At 41.1% G+C, this 19391-nt stretch overlaps 1 protein-coding gene across 1 annotated transcript in view; it reads left to right on the top strand.

The window, feature by feature from the left end:
• Window positions 1-19391, top strand: part of PSME3IP1 (proteasome activator subunit 3 interacting protein 1) — a 33920-nt gene that overhangs the window by 5858 nt on the left and 8671 nt on the right. Inside the window, exons 2-6 of the mRNA XM_064383101.1 lie at window positions 8138-8279; window positions 9130-9228; window positions 9626-9748; window positions 12873-13005; window positions 18011-18075. Of these exons, the coding sequence (XP_064239171.1) occupies window positions 8153-8279; window positions 9130-9228; window positions 9626-9748; window positions 12873-13005; window positions 18011-18075 (547 nt within the window). The 5' untranslated portion in view covers window positions 8138-8152. The remainder of the gene's footprint in view (window positions 1-8137; window positions 8280-9129; window positions 9229-9625; window positions 9749-12872; window positions 13006-18010; window positions 18076-19391) is intronic.

The following is a 19391-nucleotide window of genomic DNA, read 5'->3' as shown; positions in this document are numbered from 1 at the left end:
GCTCACTGCAACCTCTGCCTCCTGGGTTCAAGCGATTCTCCTGCCTCTGCCTCCCGAGTAGCTGGGATTACAGGCGAATGTCACCATACCCAGCTAATTTTTGTATTTTTAGTAGAGATGGGGTTTCACCATGTTGGCCAGGCTGATCTTGAACTCCTGACCTCAAGTGATCTACCCGTCTTGTCCTCCCAAAGTGCTAAGATTACAGGTGTGAGCCACCGCGCCTGGCCAAATTTCTTACTGTGTGTGTTTCATAGATGCCTGAAAGATTATTACAGATTGCTCTTGCTCCTTATGATAAACATTTAAAATATGGATTAAATTGCTTTTTCTGTGGTCTAGTTTTTAGATTCATTTAGTCTCCTTTGCTACTGGAGTATGTTAAATAAACTTCAGTGTTAGAATATTGACTTTACTTTGCCTAGTAATAAATACTAACAGTGGGCTCTCTGTTAGTAGTTATCATTCTCTAAAGAAAATTTATGTTATAGGAAAAGTCAGCTAAATTTTTAAAAATCTAAATTACTTTATCTTGGGATAAGTGCCTTCTGGCCAGAAAGCAGTCTTTATTTGCAATATAGTTGAGTTAGCCAGATGGCAAATTCCTCTTAGTTGCTGTCCTGCATTTTGATGTATAATGTGACTTGAACATCAGAGTAAAAAACTTTGGAAAGCAATAATCTATATTTATTGATAAAAGTAAATGGATTGACCTATTGCTTTTGCTACTTAAAGTGAAGCCTTAACACAGGAATCTGATTCTGGTGTGTTTTCACATGTACAATCTATGTAATTTTAGAATTAGAAGTATATGGTGGCCAGAATGTAATACTTAAGTAGTAAACATTTAAGTAGTTTGCCATCACAGAATTCAGTTCCATAGGAAACCAGATCTCATTAACTTGTGTCATGGCACTAGCTAAACGGAATCATTTTTCAAGTAAGGAATAGCAATTATTTGGGGAGCAGCAATGTAAGTTTTGTATTTTAAAATGTGTGTAGTGTGCTATTTAAGACATAGCCCATTTTGTCCCCGACCCTGGGAATTAAATACCACAGTCTTCAGTATAAACCCAGTAGTTCAGTGTTTAACGGTTACTTTGGCTTGAAATATAAGAACTTTGTTTTCCTGACTGTCAGGCAGGTTTGAAACCATGTTCTTTATTTGTGCCAAGTTGAACTCTAAATTTTGGTGGACAAAGTGAATTTTGAAATGGTTTTAGTTTTCCATGAATTCCCTATTTGAATAACTTAAATAAATCCTTTAAAAAATAATGTAATGTTTAGTTTGATAATTAAACTTGAGTCACTTTGAAAAACGTGAGTAAAGGAAAGCTGACAGCATTTGTTTACTCCTGGTCAACATGGTGAAACCCCGTCTCTACTAAAAATACAAAAAATTAGCTGGGCATGGTGGCGCGTGCCTATAATCCCAGCTACTCAGGAGGCTGAGGCAGGAGAATTGCCTGAATCCGGGAGGCGGAGGTTGCGGTGAGCCGAGATCGCGCCATTGCACTCCAGCCTGGGTAACGAGCGAAACTCCGTCTCAAAAAAAAAAAAAAAAAAAGGAACACAGTGACGGCAAAATAAGCATTCTTAATGTAAGTCCTCTGCATTCCTACAGGGATCACAGTTAGAGCCCTTATCCCTCATATCCCTGGACTGTTTGTCCTTTGTTTTGTTTTTAATTACTCTAGCAAACGAAAAAAAAAAAGAGACTTGTGAAAATTTACCTAGACAGTAGGAATTAGAATTCAATACAATCTAATTTTCTAGCTTCTCTATTTCCAGCAGGTCAGTAAATTACAGGTACTTATCACTTCTTTATTGTGGAATAAACAGCCATTGGACTTTTCAAAGAAAAACACTGTCTGCATCAAGTACTGATTTCTCAGGTTAAATGACCATTTTTAATCAGGAAAGTAGCAGTTATTTTTGAAAGGTGATATCAGTTATACAGTAAAGTGATTTAATTTTTGGTCCTTTGTTTCTTATTGCACAAATTGTATGGTGTTTGAATAGAATTCGCATGATACTGTCACTTCAGCAAATACTTGCTTAATGGCTACCAATCTCTATAACTCACATTGGACAGTACCTAGGAATATTCATGTGAATTCATTCCTCCCTGCTCAGATTCTTTAGCTCCTCATGGTTGGTTTATTCAGTAAGTATTTGGTCTCTACCTAATATATGCCAGACACTGTGTTAATAATAATAAGTATTGTAGAGACAGAGCTGTTGGAACAGTCATAGATGATAAAACACAATGAATAAGGGCTGTAGTAGAGTAATGAATGATTGCAGCAAGAATACAAAGGAAGGAAATACATATTAACTACTCTAGGAGGTCTTGGAAAGCTTCATAAAGGAGATGGTCTTCAGTCTGATTCTGGCGGGTGGAGCAGCAGTTTGCATGGGGTGAAAAGAAAGCAAGGGCATTCCTGGCAGAGGGAATAGCCTGAACAAAGCCATGCGGAGAATGAGAAAGTGCCAGAGAACAAGGACCTACAGAAAAAAAAATGCTAATTTGAAAAAAAGATGCATAAAGCAGTCTTATATTTTAGTCTAGTCCTTTTACAGAAATTTATTATTACGTGTAGCCATCTAACTTGGCTTATTTTCTTTTCTGAGGGGGATCAAGGGAATGCCAGAATTATATTAGTTTTATTATTAATGTATTGAGACAGGGTCTCACTCTGTTGCCCAGGCTGGAACACAGTCTCACTGCAGCCTTAACCTCCTAGGCTCTAAATGATCCTCCCACCTCAGCCTCTGAGTAGCTCGGACTACAGGCACAGACCACCATGCCTGGCTAGTTTTTTAAATTTTTTGTAGAGATGGGGATCTTGCTTTGTTGCCCAAGTTAGTCCTCCTGCCTTGGCCTCCCGAAGTTTTGGGATTATAGGATGAGCCACCATGCCCAGCCTGAATTAAGATACTAGTTTTAAAGAGCAGACTTTTATAAGTGCATTAGTTTTGATGGTGTGACTATGTTTTCAGAAGACCGACCCACTGAGAGCTGATGAGAAATACATTTCTTGTCCTCTTCTTGCTCCTGCAGTGCTTGTCTTTAAATTTTTTTTTAAATATATGCTTTTGCTTTATTTCTTATTTTCATTAACCAACTGATTTCTGGTTTTGTCCCTGTGTATAAAAGATGATATTCTGGGCGCAGTGGCTCATGCCTATAACTCCAGCACTTTGGCAGGTTGAGGTGGATGGATTATATTGCTTGAGTCCAGGAGTTTGAGACCAGCCTGGGCAACATGGTGGAAAAAAATACACAAAAATATTAGCCAGGTGTAGTGGTGCATGCCTGTAGTCCCAGCCACTCAGGAGGCTGAGGCATGAGAGCTGCTTGAGCCCAGGGGCAGAGGTTGCAGTGAGCTGAGATGGGCGACAGTACAAGGCCATCTCAAAAAAATAAAATAAATAGCCGGGCGCAGTGGCTCACGCCTGTAATTCCAGCACTTTGGGAGGCCGAGGCGGGTGGATCACGAGGTCAAGAGATTGAGACCATCCTGGTCAACATGGTGAAACCCCGTCTCTACTAAAATACAAAAAATTAGCTGGGCACGGTGGCGCGTGCCTGTAATCCCAGCTACTCAGGAGGCTGAGGCAGGAAGAATTGCCTGAACCCAGGAGGCGGAGGTTGCGGTGAGCCAAGATCGTGCCATTGCACTCCAGCCTGGGTAACAAGAGCGAAACTCCGTCTCAAAAAAAAAAAATAAATAAAATAAAATAAAATAAATAACAGCACAGACTAAACCCACTCGTGTAGAAGTTGAATTCTAACACTTAATAGAAAAGATTGGCCGGGCGCGGTGGCTCACGCCTGTAATCCCAGCACTTTGGGAGGCCGAGGCGGGTGGATCACGAGGTCAAGAGAACGAGACCATCCTGGTCAACATGGTGAAACCCCATCTGAACTAAAAATACAAAAAATTAGCTGGGCATGGTGGCGCATGCCTGTAATCCCAGCTACTCAGGAGGCTGAGGCAGGAGAATTGCCTGAACCCAGGAGGCGGAGGTTGCGGTGAGCCGAGATCGCGCCATTGCACTCCAGCCTGGGTAACAAGAGTGAAACTCCTTCTCAAAAAAAAAAAAAAAAAAAATATTGATGAAAAGCAATTTCTTGGAAAAGCAATAAATTGTCTTTTCCCAAAAGCGATTCATAAATGATGGAAAGATTCTTTATCTGGAGTTTCTGTTTCAAATTCAAATTCTTCTTTACATGTGTTCTAGAAAGTCTGTGAAAGGAAGTCCTTTGAGTTTAAGGGATTTTTGTTAAAGTGAAATGAAGGTAGGTTCTTTTTTTAAAAAACTCAGCAGGCTGGCCGGGCGAGGTGGCTCACCTGTAATCCCAGCACTTTGGAAGGCCAAGGCGGGTGAATCACAAGGTCAAGGAGATCAAAACCATCCTGGCCAACATGGTGAAACCTCATCTCTACTAAAAATACAAAAATTAGCCGGGTGTGGCGGTGCATGCCTGTGGTCCCAGTTACTTGGGAGGCTGAGGCAGTAGAATCACTTGAACCTGGGAGGCAGAGGCTGCAGTGAGCCGAGATTGTGCCATTGCACTCCAACCTGGGTGACAGAGTGAGACCTTGTCTCACAAAATAAACAAATAAATAGAGACAACGTTTCAGCACATTGCCCAGGCTGCTCTTGAACTCCTGGGCTCAAGCGATTCATGTGCCTGGGCCTCCTGAGGTGCTGGGATTACAGGTATAAGCCACTACACCTGGTCTCTGGATTCTTATTTAGATGGAAATGTAAAATTCTAGGGTTTTTTTTTTTTTTTTTTTTTGGCATATTGGAAGATTTTTTAATTTTCCCTTTTAAAAACATAGGCTGGGTGCAGTGGCTCAAGCCTGTAATCCCAGCACTTTGGGAGGCCAAGGTCAGTGGATCACCTGAGGTCAGGAGTTTGAGACCAGCCTGGCCAATGTGATGAAACCCCATCTCTACTAAAACTACAAAAATTAGCCAGGCATGGTGGCACACACCTGTAATCCTGGCTACTCAGGAGGCTGAAGCAGGAGAATCTCTTGAACCTAGGAGGCAGAGGTTGCAGTGAGCCGAGATCGTGCCATTGCACTCCAGCCTGGGCAGCAGAGTGAGACTCTGTCTTTTAAAAAAAAAAAGTATATATATAACAAGAATGAAGAGATATATTTACTGGGACACCAGTGGCATTGTCATATCCTAGTATTGATTTCACAGGTTTAAATCATACCTAATCTGATAAGTTCATTTCTTTGAGACACGATTATTTTTCTCTATCTTGTAAGATTAACTAGGAATATTTGGCTCAGAAAAGCAACAAATTAGGAGGAACATGGGAATTGTCTTCAAACAACTGAAGTATGGTCGTGTTGGAAAAGATTTGATTCTTTTTGAATAGTCCCAGTGGATTGAACCTATGTGTTGAATTTATAGTAAAACAAATTTTAGTTCAGTTTAAGGAAGAACTATCCTAACAGTCAAATCTGCTTAGAGAGGGAATTGGCTGCCTAGGAAGGGAGTGCAGTGGTCCCTCTTGAAGTTTTAATATATGAGTTGGATGACCTGGGTGTGTATGGTAAATTCAGATGTCGGGTGGATTATCGTATTAGGTGGGCTCTAAGGACCTATCCCACTCTGAATTATTTGCTAGGAAAAATGGGTGACGGAAAGAAACCAGATGATTAATACAGGGTAAGAAAGGAGACTTAACAGTTAATAGGGGATAAGCAAGGGGGAAATCGAGGGTTCAGAATGTCTCTCCCAACCTTTAGAGCCCTAGAAAGTTCACGTTTTCTCTGCCAGAGACATTGAAGAAATTGTTGGCTCTAGTTTCATAAGAGGTTGTTCTGTAGAACTTGAGGAATTTTTGGCATTTTCACAGACTGAACAGTTCTGCTTCAGTAATGAGCCTCTGGCTGGAGTCATCAAGTGCTGCTAAATCAGAAGTGTCCAGGTTGTGGGCTTTAGGTGGGAGCAACAGCGTCTGTCAGTTGATTTCATTTCTTTCTAGTAATTTTCACAATTCTGTCTTTTTTTTTTTTTGAGACGGAGTTTCGCTCTTGTTACCCAGGCTGGAGTGCAATGGCGCGATCTCGGCTCACCGCAACCTCCGCCTCCTGGGTTCAGGCATTTCTCCTGCCTCAGTCTCCTGAGTAGCTGAGATTACAGGCATGCGCCACCGTGCCCAGCTAATTTTTTGTATTTTTAGTAGAGACGGGGTTTCACCATGTTGACCAGGATGGTCTCAATCTCTTGACCTCGTGATCCACCCACCTCGGCCTCCCAAAGTGCTGGGATTACAGGCGTGAGCCACCGTGCCCGGTCCACAATTCTGTCTTATTGTTACATTAAACCTTAGCAAGTTATATTAAACCTCACAACTCTGTCTTCTTATTGTTACATTAAACCTCAGTAGTATTCAGGCTAAGACTATTCTCTTATTCTGAACGTTTGGGTTTGTTCTTTCAGCTTCCATTTCTAGCTTTACTAAATAAATATGTTGCATGAATATTCTCAGCACTGGAATTTGAAGTAGGAATAAAGCTGAAATTGACATGTCTTTGTTTTCAACCAAGATGTAGTGGTTTCTGGGGAGGAGTATGGTAAAGTCAGTAAGAGTATGAATTCTTGACGTCAGGCCTGGATTTGGTTCTTGGCTCTACCATTCACCACCTGTATCACCTTAGACAAATAATCTAACTTCTCTGGATCTCAATTTCATCTGTAAACAGATAATATTTCTCATAGGGTCACTGAGCATGTAAATGAGATAAAATTCATAAAAAGTATATAGTACATGGTAAGAGCTCATTAACGGTTAGCTGCTTTATTTTTGTGGTAGCATGGAAATTTACTGTTTTTGTTGCCAGTAGTCATCTTGGAATGGTCATTGTATTGGATATGTGTCTCCTTGTTAGCACATAGTGCTGTGAATAACACATAACATGTCTGCCTAGTGGGTTAATTCTACAGTTACTCAAAAGGAAAGAAACCAATAAAGAAAAGGACACAGTGGCTCACACTTGTAATCCCAGCACTTTGGGAGGCTGAGGCAGGCGGATCATGAGGTCAGGAGTTCAAGAGCAGCCTGGCCAACACAGTGAAACCTTGTCTCTACTAAAAATACAAAAATTAGCCAGGCATGGTGGCATGCACCTGTAGTCTCAGCTACTCAGGAGGCTGAGGCAGGAGAATCACTTGAACACACGAGGTGGAGGTTGTAGTGAGCTGAGATCTTGCCACTGCATTCCAGCTTGGGCGACAGAGCCAGACTTCATCTCAAAAAAAAAAAAAAAAAAGAATAATACACACTCTCCTATCTTTATTTCCTTCTCTCCTTTTTGAAGAAAAACTCAGCTAGAAATAACACATTTGGGAGTCTTCTGTGTCAAAATATGCATAAAGTGGTTTAGGTGATTGTGGTAGTGAGAAAAGAGAAAGATTGGTTAGAATCTTAAATGGCCCAGACAAGGGTTTACAGGGAGGACGTTCCCAAGAGATATAAATGAAGAGTCAGCTTAGTATTCAGGAAAGTACATGGAACTGAAGTTGGGATATTGGTTCTTCCAGTTGCACTTTCTCCGTTTATGGTTTTGCACCTTCCCTGCTATACAGACTGGAGTTGATCACTAAGTCTTCAATAGCTGAGATTCTCCATCTTAATCTACTTGGAGGCGAGAGCAGGTGAATCAAGATAGTGTAATGTCCCAGAAACAGGAATTTCAAGAAGAAACAATGTCAGATGTTACAGAAATAAAGGAGGATGAGAGCTGGGAAAAGGATAGGATGCCCAAGGGGCCAATTTGCCTAGATTAGAGGAACAGAGAAATATCTGCAATGTAAGATTTACTATGGAACACCAGGTAATAAGAATTATTCCAGGTCCTCTTGCTGTGTAGATAACATTGATGTTAATAAAAAGTCCCTGATGTGTTAGGAAAAATGTATTCACTTGCTTTCATCAATGGCCTATAAATTACTATTTGAGAATTTTTTTCAATTCAAAGTGGGAAGATAATTTTTAGTTTGTTGCTGGGTGAGACAGAGCTAAATCTCCTTGTTTCTCTTTAGAATTTTAATTGCAGTTCTCACTTGAAATGATTTTTTTGTTGTTTCTGTTTTATAGATTGGTTGTTCCATTATGGATGGAGGGGATGATGGTAACCTTGTTATCAAAAAGAGGTTTGTGTCTGAGGCAGAACTAGATGAACGGCGCAAAAGGAGGCAAGAAGAATGGGAGAAAGTTCGAAAACCTGAGGATCCAAAAGGTATACTATGACATTTGTATAATGGTCTTTAATCCACACAGCAGCCCTGTAGAGTAGGTATTAATTGTCCTCACTATATTTTATTTATTTTTTTGAGACAGAGTCTTACTCTGTTGTCCAGGCTGGAGTGCAGTGGCACAATCTTGGCTCACTGCAACCTACGCCTCCCAGGCTCAAGAGATTCTCCTGCCTCAGCCTTCCGAGTAGTTGGGATTACAGGCGCCTGCTACCATGCCTGGCTAATTTTTGTATTTTTAGTAGAGACAGAGTTTCATCGTGTTGGCCAGGCTGGTCTTGAACTCCTGAGCTCAAACCATCCTCCCGCCTCAGCCTCGCAAAGTGCTGGGATTACAGGCATGAGCCACCGTGCCTAGCCAATTGTCCTCACTTTAGAGTTGAGGAACTGAGACTTGGAGGGGTGAAGTCACCTATGTAAGATCCTGCACAGCTGGGAGCAGAGCCAGGTACTCACATCGTGTTCCTTTTCTGCCTACCACACTGCCTTCCAAGAGGTTCTGCTCCTCTCCTCCATCTATACATGCGGATCCATGGTCTGAACAACTGAGAACACTGCTGCTGTGGAGGGTTTGGGCTGGCCCCTCAATCAGTTAACTGTCTCAGGCCATGGGTGCTATTGATATTGAGAGTTGGCTTTGAGAACTGTTGGCCCCTCTCTTAGGTCCAAAGGGAAACTGGACTTTGCACTATTTTTGTGTTATCCTCATCCTCAGATCATGCAGAGACTTGACTTTGTCTTTAAAACATTTTGTGATTCCAAAATAATATGAAAACAATCTAAAGTATATATCTTCTTCCCCTCCGCCTCTCTCCCCACTCCTTTTCCTTTCAGAATGTCCAGAGGAGGTTTATGACCCTCGATCTCTATATGAAAGGCTACAGGAACAGAAGGACAGGAAGCAGCAGGAGTATGAGGAACAGTTCAAATTCAGTAAGCTGCAGAAAACACAGAGTTCAAGGGGCTCTGTGGGATATTTTTGACGCACTTTTGCCTCATGCAGCACTTTTCCTAACTAGCCATGGAATTGTCTTGATTTTCAAATCTCCTGATGCTCATTTGGTGGAAAAGAGACAGCCTTCAGCCTTCTAGACCACATTGAATATTTTTGTTTAGAGCTCAAAACACCCATTTTAATTCTATGGTAATATTTAGTAATGGGAAAAATGCCTTGTTTGTTATGCCCTGTTATCTATTCAAACACCATGGTATTTACTAGTTTTTTTTCTTAATCCCCTGAAGAATCTGCTGTTTATTAAAAAAGGGGAAAGGAAAAATCTTGTTTTTCCCTTTAGCCTGCTAAGTGTTCCTTCTTTAATTATTTCCTCAGAAAACATGGTAAGAGGCTTAGATGAAGATGAGACCAACTTCCTTGATGAGGTTTCTCGACAGCAGGAACTAATAGAAAAGCAACGAAGAGAAGAAGAACTAAAAGAACTGAAGGAATATAGAATATCCTTTGTACTTGGAGGAAAACCTGTAAGGTGTGCATTTTCTCATCAGCATCTATGGATGTTGTCACCTCATCAACAGAAAGAGGGTTTTCTTTTTTTTTTTTTTGAGATGGAGTTTCGCTCTTGTTACCCAGGCTGGAGTGCAATAGCACGATCTCGGCTCACCGTAACCTCCGCCTCCTGGGTTCAGGCAATTTTCCTGCCTCAGCCTCCTGAGTAGCTGGGATTACAGGCACGCGCCACCATGCCCAGCTAATTTTTTATGTTTTGAGTAGAGATGGGGTTTCACCATGTTGACCAGGATGGTCTCAATCTCTTGACCTCGTGATCCACCCGCCTTGGCCTCCCAAAGTGCTGGGATTACAGGTGTGAGCCACCGCGCCTGGCAGAAAGAGGGTTTTCTACCTGGTGATCTCTCAAGTCTCTTTCAACACTGATATTCCTATAATTCTGAAAAGTTGGCAGTAGTTTGTGGAGTTTGTATTGTGTGCAAGAGTGTTGTAGTCAAAAGTCTACATCCTTTAGGGTTAACTTAAAGCATCAATCCTAATAGTCAGTACTGGGGTATTCTGGGGTATTCTTGCCTTGTGGGATTAGACTCTGAGACAGGTGGGCAGTGCAGTCAGCCTCTTCCAGGGGAGAAATTGGCTTCTGAGTTTTAAAAGAACATGTTAGCAACTTTCCTGTATTCTTAGTAGATGTTCTCTACTGGTATAGCATGCTGTGTCCCCATAGCAGGGCTGAGAAAGTAGCAAAGATGACTTTGCTCTGGCTCAATATTGCCTTTTGGTCATCCACTTGAATGTCTTAATAGACATCCCAAATGTAACTTTGCTGAATCAGAATTCTCTGTTCTGTACGACATCACTCCCACTCTCATCACATTGCCCTTCCCCACAGTCTCCTCTTTTTCTGGTCCTTCCAGTCCTAGTAACTGGTGGTCCTATGCCTCTAGGTTCCTGGGCCAAGAACTGCTTCCAAAATGTACCCAAATCTTTTCAATTCTTGGCATCTACTGCTACTGTAGTAGTTGTAGACTTTCTTCTGGACTCCTGTGACTGTCTAATTGGTTTCTGTTTCTGCTCTCATCCTCAATAATCTATTCCTTAGACAGGAAAGGGAACTTTAAAAACCATACATGGCATAATGTCACTTTTCTATCTGAAACACTCTAGTGGCTTCTCCTTACATTTAGACTAAAGTCTTACGCTGTATCAGGCCCTACAAGGCTCTGCATTATTTAGGCCAACCCATCTCCCTGTTGCGTCTTGAAACCACTCTTCCTCATGTTGACTGTACTCCAGCCTGCTGGACTTCTTCATGTTCTCTCTCACCATGCTTTGTGAGTCCATCTCAAGGCCTCAGACTTGCTGTTTCCTCAGCCTGAAATGTTCTGCCCTCAGATTTTGCAAGATGCATTTCACAGCTCAGCCCTCTGCTCAGCTCTCGCTTTTAGAGACCTTCCCTAACACTCAGTTCTCCCTTTTAGAGACCTTTCCTAAGCACTCCAGCTGAAATTACTGTTGGCAATATCTTTTTTTGTTTTTGTGGGTTTTTTTGAGATGGAGTTTTGCTCTTGTTGCCCAGGCTGGAGTGCAATGGCATGATCTCGGCTCACCGCAAACTCCGTCTCCCGGGTTCAGGCAATTCTCCTGTCTCAGCTTCCTGAGTAACTGGGATGATAGGCACATGCCACCATGCCCAGCTAATTTTTGTATTTTTAGTAGAGACGGGGTTTCATCATATTGGTCAGACTGGTCTTGAACTCCTGACATCAGGTGGTCCACTCACTTTGGTCTCCCAAAGTGCTGGGATTACAGGCGTGAGCCACTGCACCTGGCCAATCACTTTTTATTAAAGGAAAATGAGTATTAGCATTATCTGTTTCCATGATGACCCTAAAATCATTAAATTCACGAAACTCATAATAGTACTGAGCATTATACCTAATTTCCATTGCATACTGCAAATATTTAAGGTAACTTGTGTCCACAAGAACAGAGTTAGTTGCCAGAGGATGATTAGAATTAGAATTTTATGATTTCTGGAACTCAGTTTTCTCCATTTTTCAAAGACACATAGACAAATAGCCTTAACCATACATCCTCTACTTCCACCTACCCCTTTGGGCCGATAATTCATGCTTCTTAGATTTCTTGGGCACTAGATGTCACTATTGCTCCAGGCACTACTGCATCTTAAATAAGGAATGCACCATGTCAGAATATTTATCTGTTGTCTAAGAAGTTGTGAGAAAGATAAAACGGAGGGAGAGGTGGAGGGAAAGAAGGGAGGGCTGTTGGAGGGAACAAGTGAAAGTGACCTCCTAACAAAAGTTTGGGGCCTTTCTTCACTTCAAAAGAATGAAAGTTGAGAGCCAGAGATTGGCATCAAGAATGAAAAACTGATGTTACATGTGAACTGGTTATGCTTTTAAAAATAACTTTTTAGTTCTTGTATATATGCACAGGATTTCTCATTAAAATCACTTTTGATCACTTCTTGGCCTTTTGGCTAAGATCAAATGTAAAATCCCCTTTGGAGAGTGTTTAAAACAAACTCCAGAGCCTCTTGAGGTCCTCATTCAGTAGGTTTGGGGCAGGGAGAGCCTTGACATGTTTAATGAGCCTTGGGGTGATTCTGATGTTTCCTTGCACCAGTGGAGCAGGAGTTACCCTTCATGATGTCTAAGATTAAATGCCACTGATAGTCATAACAACATTCTGCAAAATTTGATTTTACCCTTGAAGGGGAAGCATGTTTTCAGGGAAGCCACATTTTTTTTCTGTTTCCTTTATATTCCTTAAGAGCTTTGTTTTTTCTATCAACCATTATATTGGCCATATCCTTGGTAATAGCGGGTTTTGTGGCTATGCTCAGATTTTCATTAAGAATCAGAGAAAGAGGTTGCTTCTCTGTATTATTTTAGGCTTTATATGCTGTCTTCCTCCATGGTCTCTTTCATTTATCATTGAATCAGCTGGATTTGACTGGCGAAATAAAGAAGGGTGGGGCATTTTTAAAATAAGTAGGCCAGACTTTACATAGTGCAGCCAAAGGGCTAGTGGGTTATATTTGTTGTCGTTCCTTTTGCTTGGTTTGACCCTTAACTGGTAACTTACAATAATCTCAAGAAGGTTGGAATTTCTCAAGAGAACAAGAAGGAAGTGGAGAAGAAACTGACTGTAAAACCCATGGAAACCAAGAACAAATTCTCCCAGGCGAAGCTGTTGGCAGGAGCTGTGAAGCATAAGAGGTCAGTCAGCATTCACACAACTTAGATTTCACTCTGACAATGTACTCTGAAACACCACTTTTAATGGTAGCCAGAGCCAACACTTACCTCACATGAGTCCTGGGGAAGTTCCCTTGGTGTGCTGACCTCTCTCTCCCCTTCCAGATTTGATGTCTTCTATAGGCTTTGACTCTCATCTCTCTGATCGTTCATTCAACAAATATAAATGATAGCTGCATTTCAGTGGGCATCTGCCATGCCAGGGATTGTGTTAAGTGCTTCCTGTGCATAATCTCATTTATTCTTCAACAATCCTATGAAGTACAATTATAATCCCTGTTTTGTAGATGAGAAGACCCAGAGTTTGAGAGGTTGAGAACCTTCTTTGTGCAAGATCATACAAGATCATACAGAAATAGAGAGCTAGAGTTCAGTATTTGGGCTTCTGTCTAAACAAATGAGATTACAATTCTTGTGAAAGGATCTGTGTAGGGTGTACTGAGAGCAAGGAGGAGGAGCATACGCGCTGCTTAGAGGGTGCGTGCGTCTTCATCTTGGGGAGGTTGGGGAAAACGTTGGAAAGATGCTGATTAGGTAGGATGACTAGGGCTTTGACAAGCAACAAGGGAGAGAACCGTCTAAGGGAACAGCTTCTGCAAAAGCATCATGTCCTGAAAAAACATGGCAGCCCTGACAGGGTTACAGACCTGGCTGTGGCTAGGTTTGATTGATGTGGAAGTGACTGCACTATCTTGAGGCTGTGATAAGTTCTTTGCTATGTTTGCTCCTCTCTTTCCAAATCCTGAAATGGCATCAGAGTGATTGAATCTGATCATTTCAATTTGACCCAACAGACCATGGGCGAAATGATAAGTTTAAGTGCAGTCTGTTAGGAAAATCAATATGGTGTATTGGCAACCAGCCATATGTTTTTGAAGGGAGTGTATTGATGCAGTCTTGTGGTTTGGCACTCCACCCATCTGCTGCAGATGTTCTTAGGAACACTGCCTACATGTAAAAATGTCATCCTGGTATATCAGCAGAGGGGAGGAATTATCCTGAGAAGGGCTTGTTACCCAAACCATGAATAATAATTCCTTTCAAGTTCTCACATAAGCTTTCTTGCAAGGCCAGGGACTCTCAGAATTTGGACCTGGGTCAGTTTTACTGGAATGTGCCTAGGGAGGGCTCTCCTGGTGATCAGTTTGCTCTTGGTGGTCGCAGAATGGGTGTTGTAACTGTCTCCTTTAGTTCTTAGATCACCCTTAGGAAAGGCTCTGTAGTCGCTTATTTGGTGACCTGCATATAACCCCTTTTGGGTGTTGAAACAACATCATTTACTGTTGCTTTGTGTAACAAGGTGTTGAATTAGTCTCCTGGGGCAGGAGTTCCTAATCTATCCGACCCTGGGTTTGTTGGAATCACTGGGAGTTTGTTAATAGTGTATATTCACAGGCCTCACACTAATTGTGGCTCAGTAAGTTTGAAGTGAAGTCTGGGAGTCGTAGTTTTCAAAGTTCAATGAGTGATTCTGCTGCCTGGTGAAGGTCTGGAAGCCATTGGCATGTATATGTCATGAAGCATAAGAACAAAACAAGCAGCAATTTCTTACCTTCTTCAGAGGACTATTCTTTAATCTCTTCTACTTTATTCTTTTATTTATTGTTAGAAAAAATTGTCAGATACCTAGTTCATGAATGTGCAGCCTTTTCAGTTACAGGCATCTGAAGCTATAAATTTTCCTCAGCTTTCATTGTATATAAGTTTTATATTTCCAAGTATTTAAAAATATCCATTATGATTTCTTCTTTGACTCAGGAATTATTTAGAAATGTATTTTTTAAATCTCCATATTGATGTAATAACCATATTTAATTGAGGGGGAAGATAAACCTTTCTCTTCACCATACACACATTTTAACACCTTATGATGATATATTGATATATATATATATCAGTGTTTTAGAGGCTACAAAATATGTTTCTCTTTTGTCATTGATTTCTAACTTAATTGCAGTGTGGTTTTATATATACTGCTCGTTCTTTTTACTTTTCTTTTCTTTTCTTTTTTTGAGCTGGGGTTTCCCTCTTGTTGTCCAGATTGGAATATGATGGCACGATCTTGGCTCACTGCAACCTCTGCCTCCTGGGTCAAGCGATTCTCCTGCCTCATCCTCCCGAGTAGCTGGGATTACAGGCGTGTACCACCACACCTGGCTAATTTTGTATTTTTAGTAGAGATGGGGTTTCACCATGTTGGCCAGGCTGGTCTCAAACTCCTGACCTCGGGTAATCTGCCTGCCTCAGCCTCCCATAGTGCTGGGATTAAGGCATGAGCCACTGTACCAGGCCTCTTTTTTTTTTTTCTGGAGATAGGGTGTTGCTCTGTCCCCCAGGTTGGAATGCATCGAACAATCATGGCTCACTGCAGCCCCGACCTCTGGGGCTCAAGTGATCCTCCCCACTTTAGCCTCCCAAGTAGTTGTGCATACAGGCATGTGCCACCACACCTGGCTAATTTTTTTATTTTTAGTGGGGACAAGGTTTCTCTATGTTATCCAGTATGGTCTTGACCTCCTGGGCTCAAGCGATCCTCCCCCAGAGCCTCCTAAGGTGCTGGGATTGCAGGTGTGAGCCACTGAACCTGCCCCACATGGATTCTTTTAAAGTTATTTTAGACTTGTTTTGTTACCTGTTCCTGAGGTTACTGTTTGTGAATGTTGCAAGTAAGTGTGAGGAGAATCTATGTTTTTTAATTATTGGTTCTGTGTAGAAAAAAAAAGAAATCAAGTTTGATGACTGGTATTTACATTTTCTGTGTCTTTATGTATTTGTCTGTTTGCCCTATCAGTTCTTGAGATAAGTGTTTTGAAATTCCCACTATAATAGTGATTTTTTTTCATAGTTCTGTCAAATGTATATTTTAAGCTCTTTAATTAGATACATACATGTTCAGAATAGTTATTTCATTATAGTTAATCAAACTTTTGTTATAAAGTAATGTTTTTTTTTTTCGAGACTGAGTCTTGCTCTATCACCCAGGCCAGAGTGCAGTAGTGCAATCTCAGCTCACTGCAACCTCTGCCTCCTGGGTTCAAGCAATTCTCCTGCCTCTGCCTCCCGAGAAGCTGAGGCTACCCACCATCATGCCTGGCTAGTTTCTGTATTTTTAGTAGAGACAGACTTTTACCATGTTGGCCAGGCTGGTCTTGAACTCCTGACCTCAAGTGATCCGCCCACCTCAGCCTCCCAAAGTGCTGGGATTACAGGCTTGAGCCACTGAGCCTGGCCTAAAGTAACCTTTCTAATCCTTTACAGTGTTTTTGTTCTTAAAGCCTATTTTCCTAATATTAATATTGGTGTTTCAACCTTCTTTAGGTGATTTGCCTTAGTACCTCTTTTTCAGTTCTTTTACTTTGAAACTTTCTGGGTATTAAGTTGTTTGTTTTTGTTTCACTTTGGTTAAGTTTTTAGATGTGTCTCTTATAAATAGTTGCTTTTAAACTTAGTCTATTAAAGCTGGGTGTGGTGGCTCAGGCCTGTAATCCCAACACTTTGGGAGGCTGAGGCGGGTGGATTACTTGAGGTAAAGAGTTCGAGACCAGCCTGGCCAACATGGAGAAACCCCATTTCTACTAAAATTACTCATGCCTGTAATCCCAGCTGAGTACTCAGGAGACTGAGGCAGGAAAATCGCTTAATCCCAGGAGGTGGAGGTTGCAGTGAGCTGAAATTGTGCCACTGCACTCCAGCCTAGGCTACAGAGGAAGACTCCATCTCACAATAAATAAATAAATAAACAAATAAGATAATTAATTTAGTCTATTAATAGCTTTTCATTAGTAGATTCGGTCTGTTTATAGTAAGATATTAAAATATAATTTCTATCATATTAATGTCTTTTGACTTTAAAAAAATATTTTTCCTGGCAGGCACTGTGGCTGAGGTCAGGCGCAGTGGCTCATGCCTGTAATCCCAGCACTTTGGGAGGCCCAGGTGGTGGATCTGACCTGAGGTCAGGAGTTTGAGACCAGCCTGGCCAACCTGGTGAAACCCCATCTCTACTAAAAAAAATACAAAAATTAGCCAGGCATGGTGATGGGCGCCTGTAATCCAAGCTACTGGAGAGGCTGAAGCAGGAGAATCACTTGAACTTGGGAGGTGGAGGTTGCAGTGAGCCGAGATTGCACCATTGCACTCCAGCCTGGGCAATAGAGAGACTCTGTCTTAAAAAAAATTTTTTTTTACTTGTATTCTTGCATTTAACAAAATGACTGAGATATAAAATTCTTTCTTTTTTTTCTTTCTACTAGTTTAGATTTACATACTCTATTTATTTTTTCTCATAGTGGCCAATCTTGAAATTACCAGACATACTTCCCACGGACCTTAGAACCTTTAGCTACAATCACCTCTTCCTTCTTTACATGCTGCTGTTGTGCAGGACTTCAGTATGGTCATGTTGAACACCACAAACTAGATGTTATTTTTTGATACAGACAGTATTTGTTTAGATTTATATTTGTGTTTGCCAATTTCTTTGTTCACCACCCCTTTCTTCTGGGATCATTTCATTCTTCACTGAAATATATTCCTTATACATTCTTTTAGTGAAAAATCTTTTGGGTGACTCTTAGAATCTCTAGCATGTCACTGAAGATGTTTTCTTCAATCTGTAATTACTAAATGTTTGTCATTTGTGAACATGTCTAAATACTCTTGAAATCCATCTGTGGTTCTAACCAATTTGAGTGATAAAGACGGCCAAGAATCTGAAGTTGAAGTGATGCTTGAAGATACAGTGCTTTACTCCCTGGATTTGTCAGGAGTTTAAATTGTCTTTATGACTAATGATGCAATTGGAAGGAGATTAAGAATCTGAAACGAATACTTTTCATTCATTTTTATCATCCCAGCTTCTTGAGACTGCCTAAGACCCATATAAATAGTTATTGGAGCTCCTGATTCCCTAAGCTTTGATCCCCAAGATTAGACATAGCTCATATCACCATGTGTTTTGTTACAGCTCAGAGAGTGGCAACAGTGTGAAAAGACTGAAACCGGACGCTGAGCCAGATGACAAGAATCAAGGTGGGTGGCAGCCTTCATTACTTTCTCATACTCAGAATACAGATGAACCACAGTAAAGGGCTGGAATGCATTGCATCTGCAAATGAATACATTTCTGTCTTCAAGCAAGCCTACCTAGACTTAATTTACCCAACTGTTTTATGTCAGGCAAGATTTTATACCAGGCAAGAGTTTGTCAACCAGGTAAGGGTTTATACCAGGCAGGATTTTATACCTGCAAAAGTTATTACGGTAGAAAACAGTGAAACTAATCAGTGAAAATAGTACTCTCCCAGGAATGCTTACCCAGGCCCTGGTCATATCTGCTTACAAAAGGTTTTTTTCTGTTTCCCCCAAATGTCACGTTTCTTGATTTCACCTGGCTTGCTACCTAACAGAAGGTAAATACCTGGCTCCTGCTCATTGTTGGATTGGATTGAGCCTAGAAGCTTAATAGTTTCCAAGAGTATACTTCCTTGGTTGTTACCTTTATGTGAGGAAATCTGTCTCTGTATTAAGTGGCAAGAAGTTGTAAGTGAAGGTGAATGTTACTGGGGGCTGGATTAGGGATGAGAAATTCAAGAGTGTGTTTTCATTTTTATTCTAACTCCATGTGGGGTTGAGACACTGAACTAAATTCCATGGATCAACAGGGCTTACATTAATTTCTCTCAAAAAAATAATGATGCTTTTTAATATGCATCTACTAAGTGCCAGTGACAGTGGGCTATTGCTGTTTCCCTTTTGCTGTAGAACTTACTTTTAAAAAGAACCTACTTTTCTTTCTGAAAATAATAATAATGAAAGGAAGAGTCTACCTTTTATCCATATCTGCTCCCATCTAGTTCTTCTTAGAGAGAAACAGAATTATATCTTTTTTTTTTTTTTTTGAGATGAAGTCTCACTCTGTCGCCCAGGCTGGAGTGTAGTGGCCCAATCTCAGCTCACTGCAACCTCTGCCTCCTGGGCTTAAGTCATTCTCCTGCCTCAGCCTCCCGAGTATCTGGGATTACAGGTGTGTGCCACCACACCTGGCTGATTTTTGTATTTTTAGTAGAGATGGGGTTTCACCATGCTGACCAGACTGGTCTTGCACTCCTGACCTCAAATGATCTGCCTACCTCTGCCTCCCAAAGTGCTGGGATTACAGGAGTGAGCCACCAAGCCCGGCCACATTTCTTATGTATCCATCAAGAGCTATTCTATGATGTACAAGCAGTTGTAAATATGTATTTTTTAAATGCTTTATTATGGATAATTTATGCAGTATTCAGAAGTTGAGATAAGTATAATAAACCTCCATCACCTAGCTTCAGTGACTTTTTTTTTCTTTGTAA

The sequence above is a fragment of the Aotus nancymaae genome, unplaced genomic scaffold (genome assembly GCF_030222135.1).
Source record: "Aotus nancymaae isolate 86718 unplaced genomic scaffold, 86718_ANA_hifiasm-v0.15.2.pri h1tg000030l, whole genome shotgun sequence".
NCBI lineage: Eukaryota > Metazoa > Chordata > Mammalia > Primates > Aotidae > Aotus > Aotus nancymaae.
Note: the sequence above shows the minus strand (reverse complement) of the source record. Positions and strands in the feature narration are given on the sequence as shown.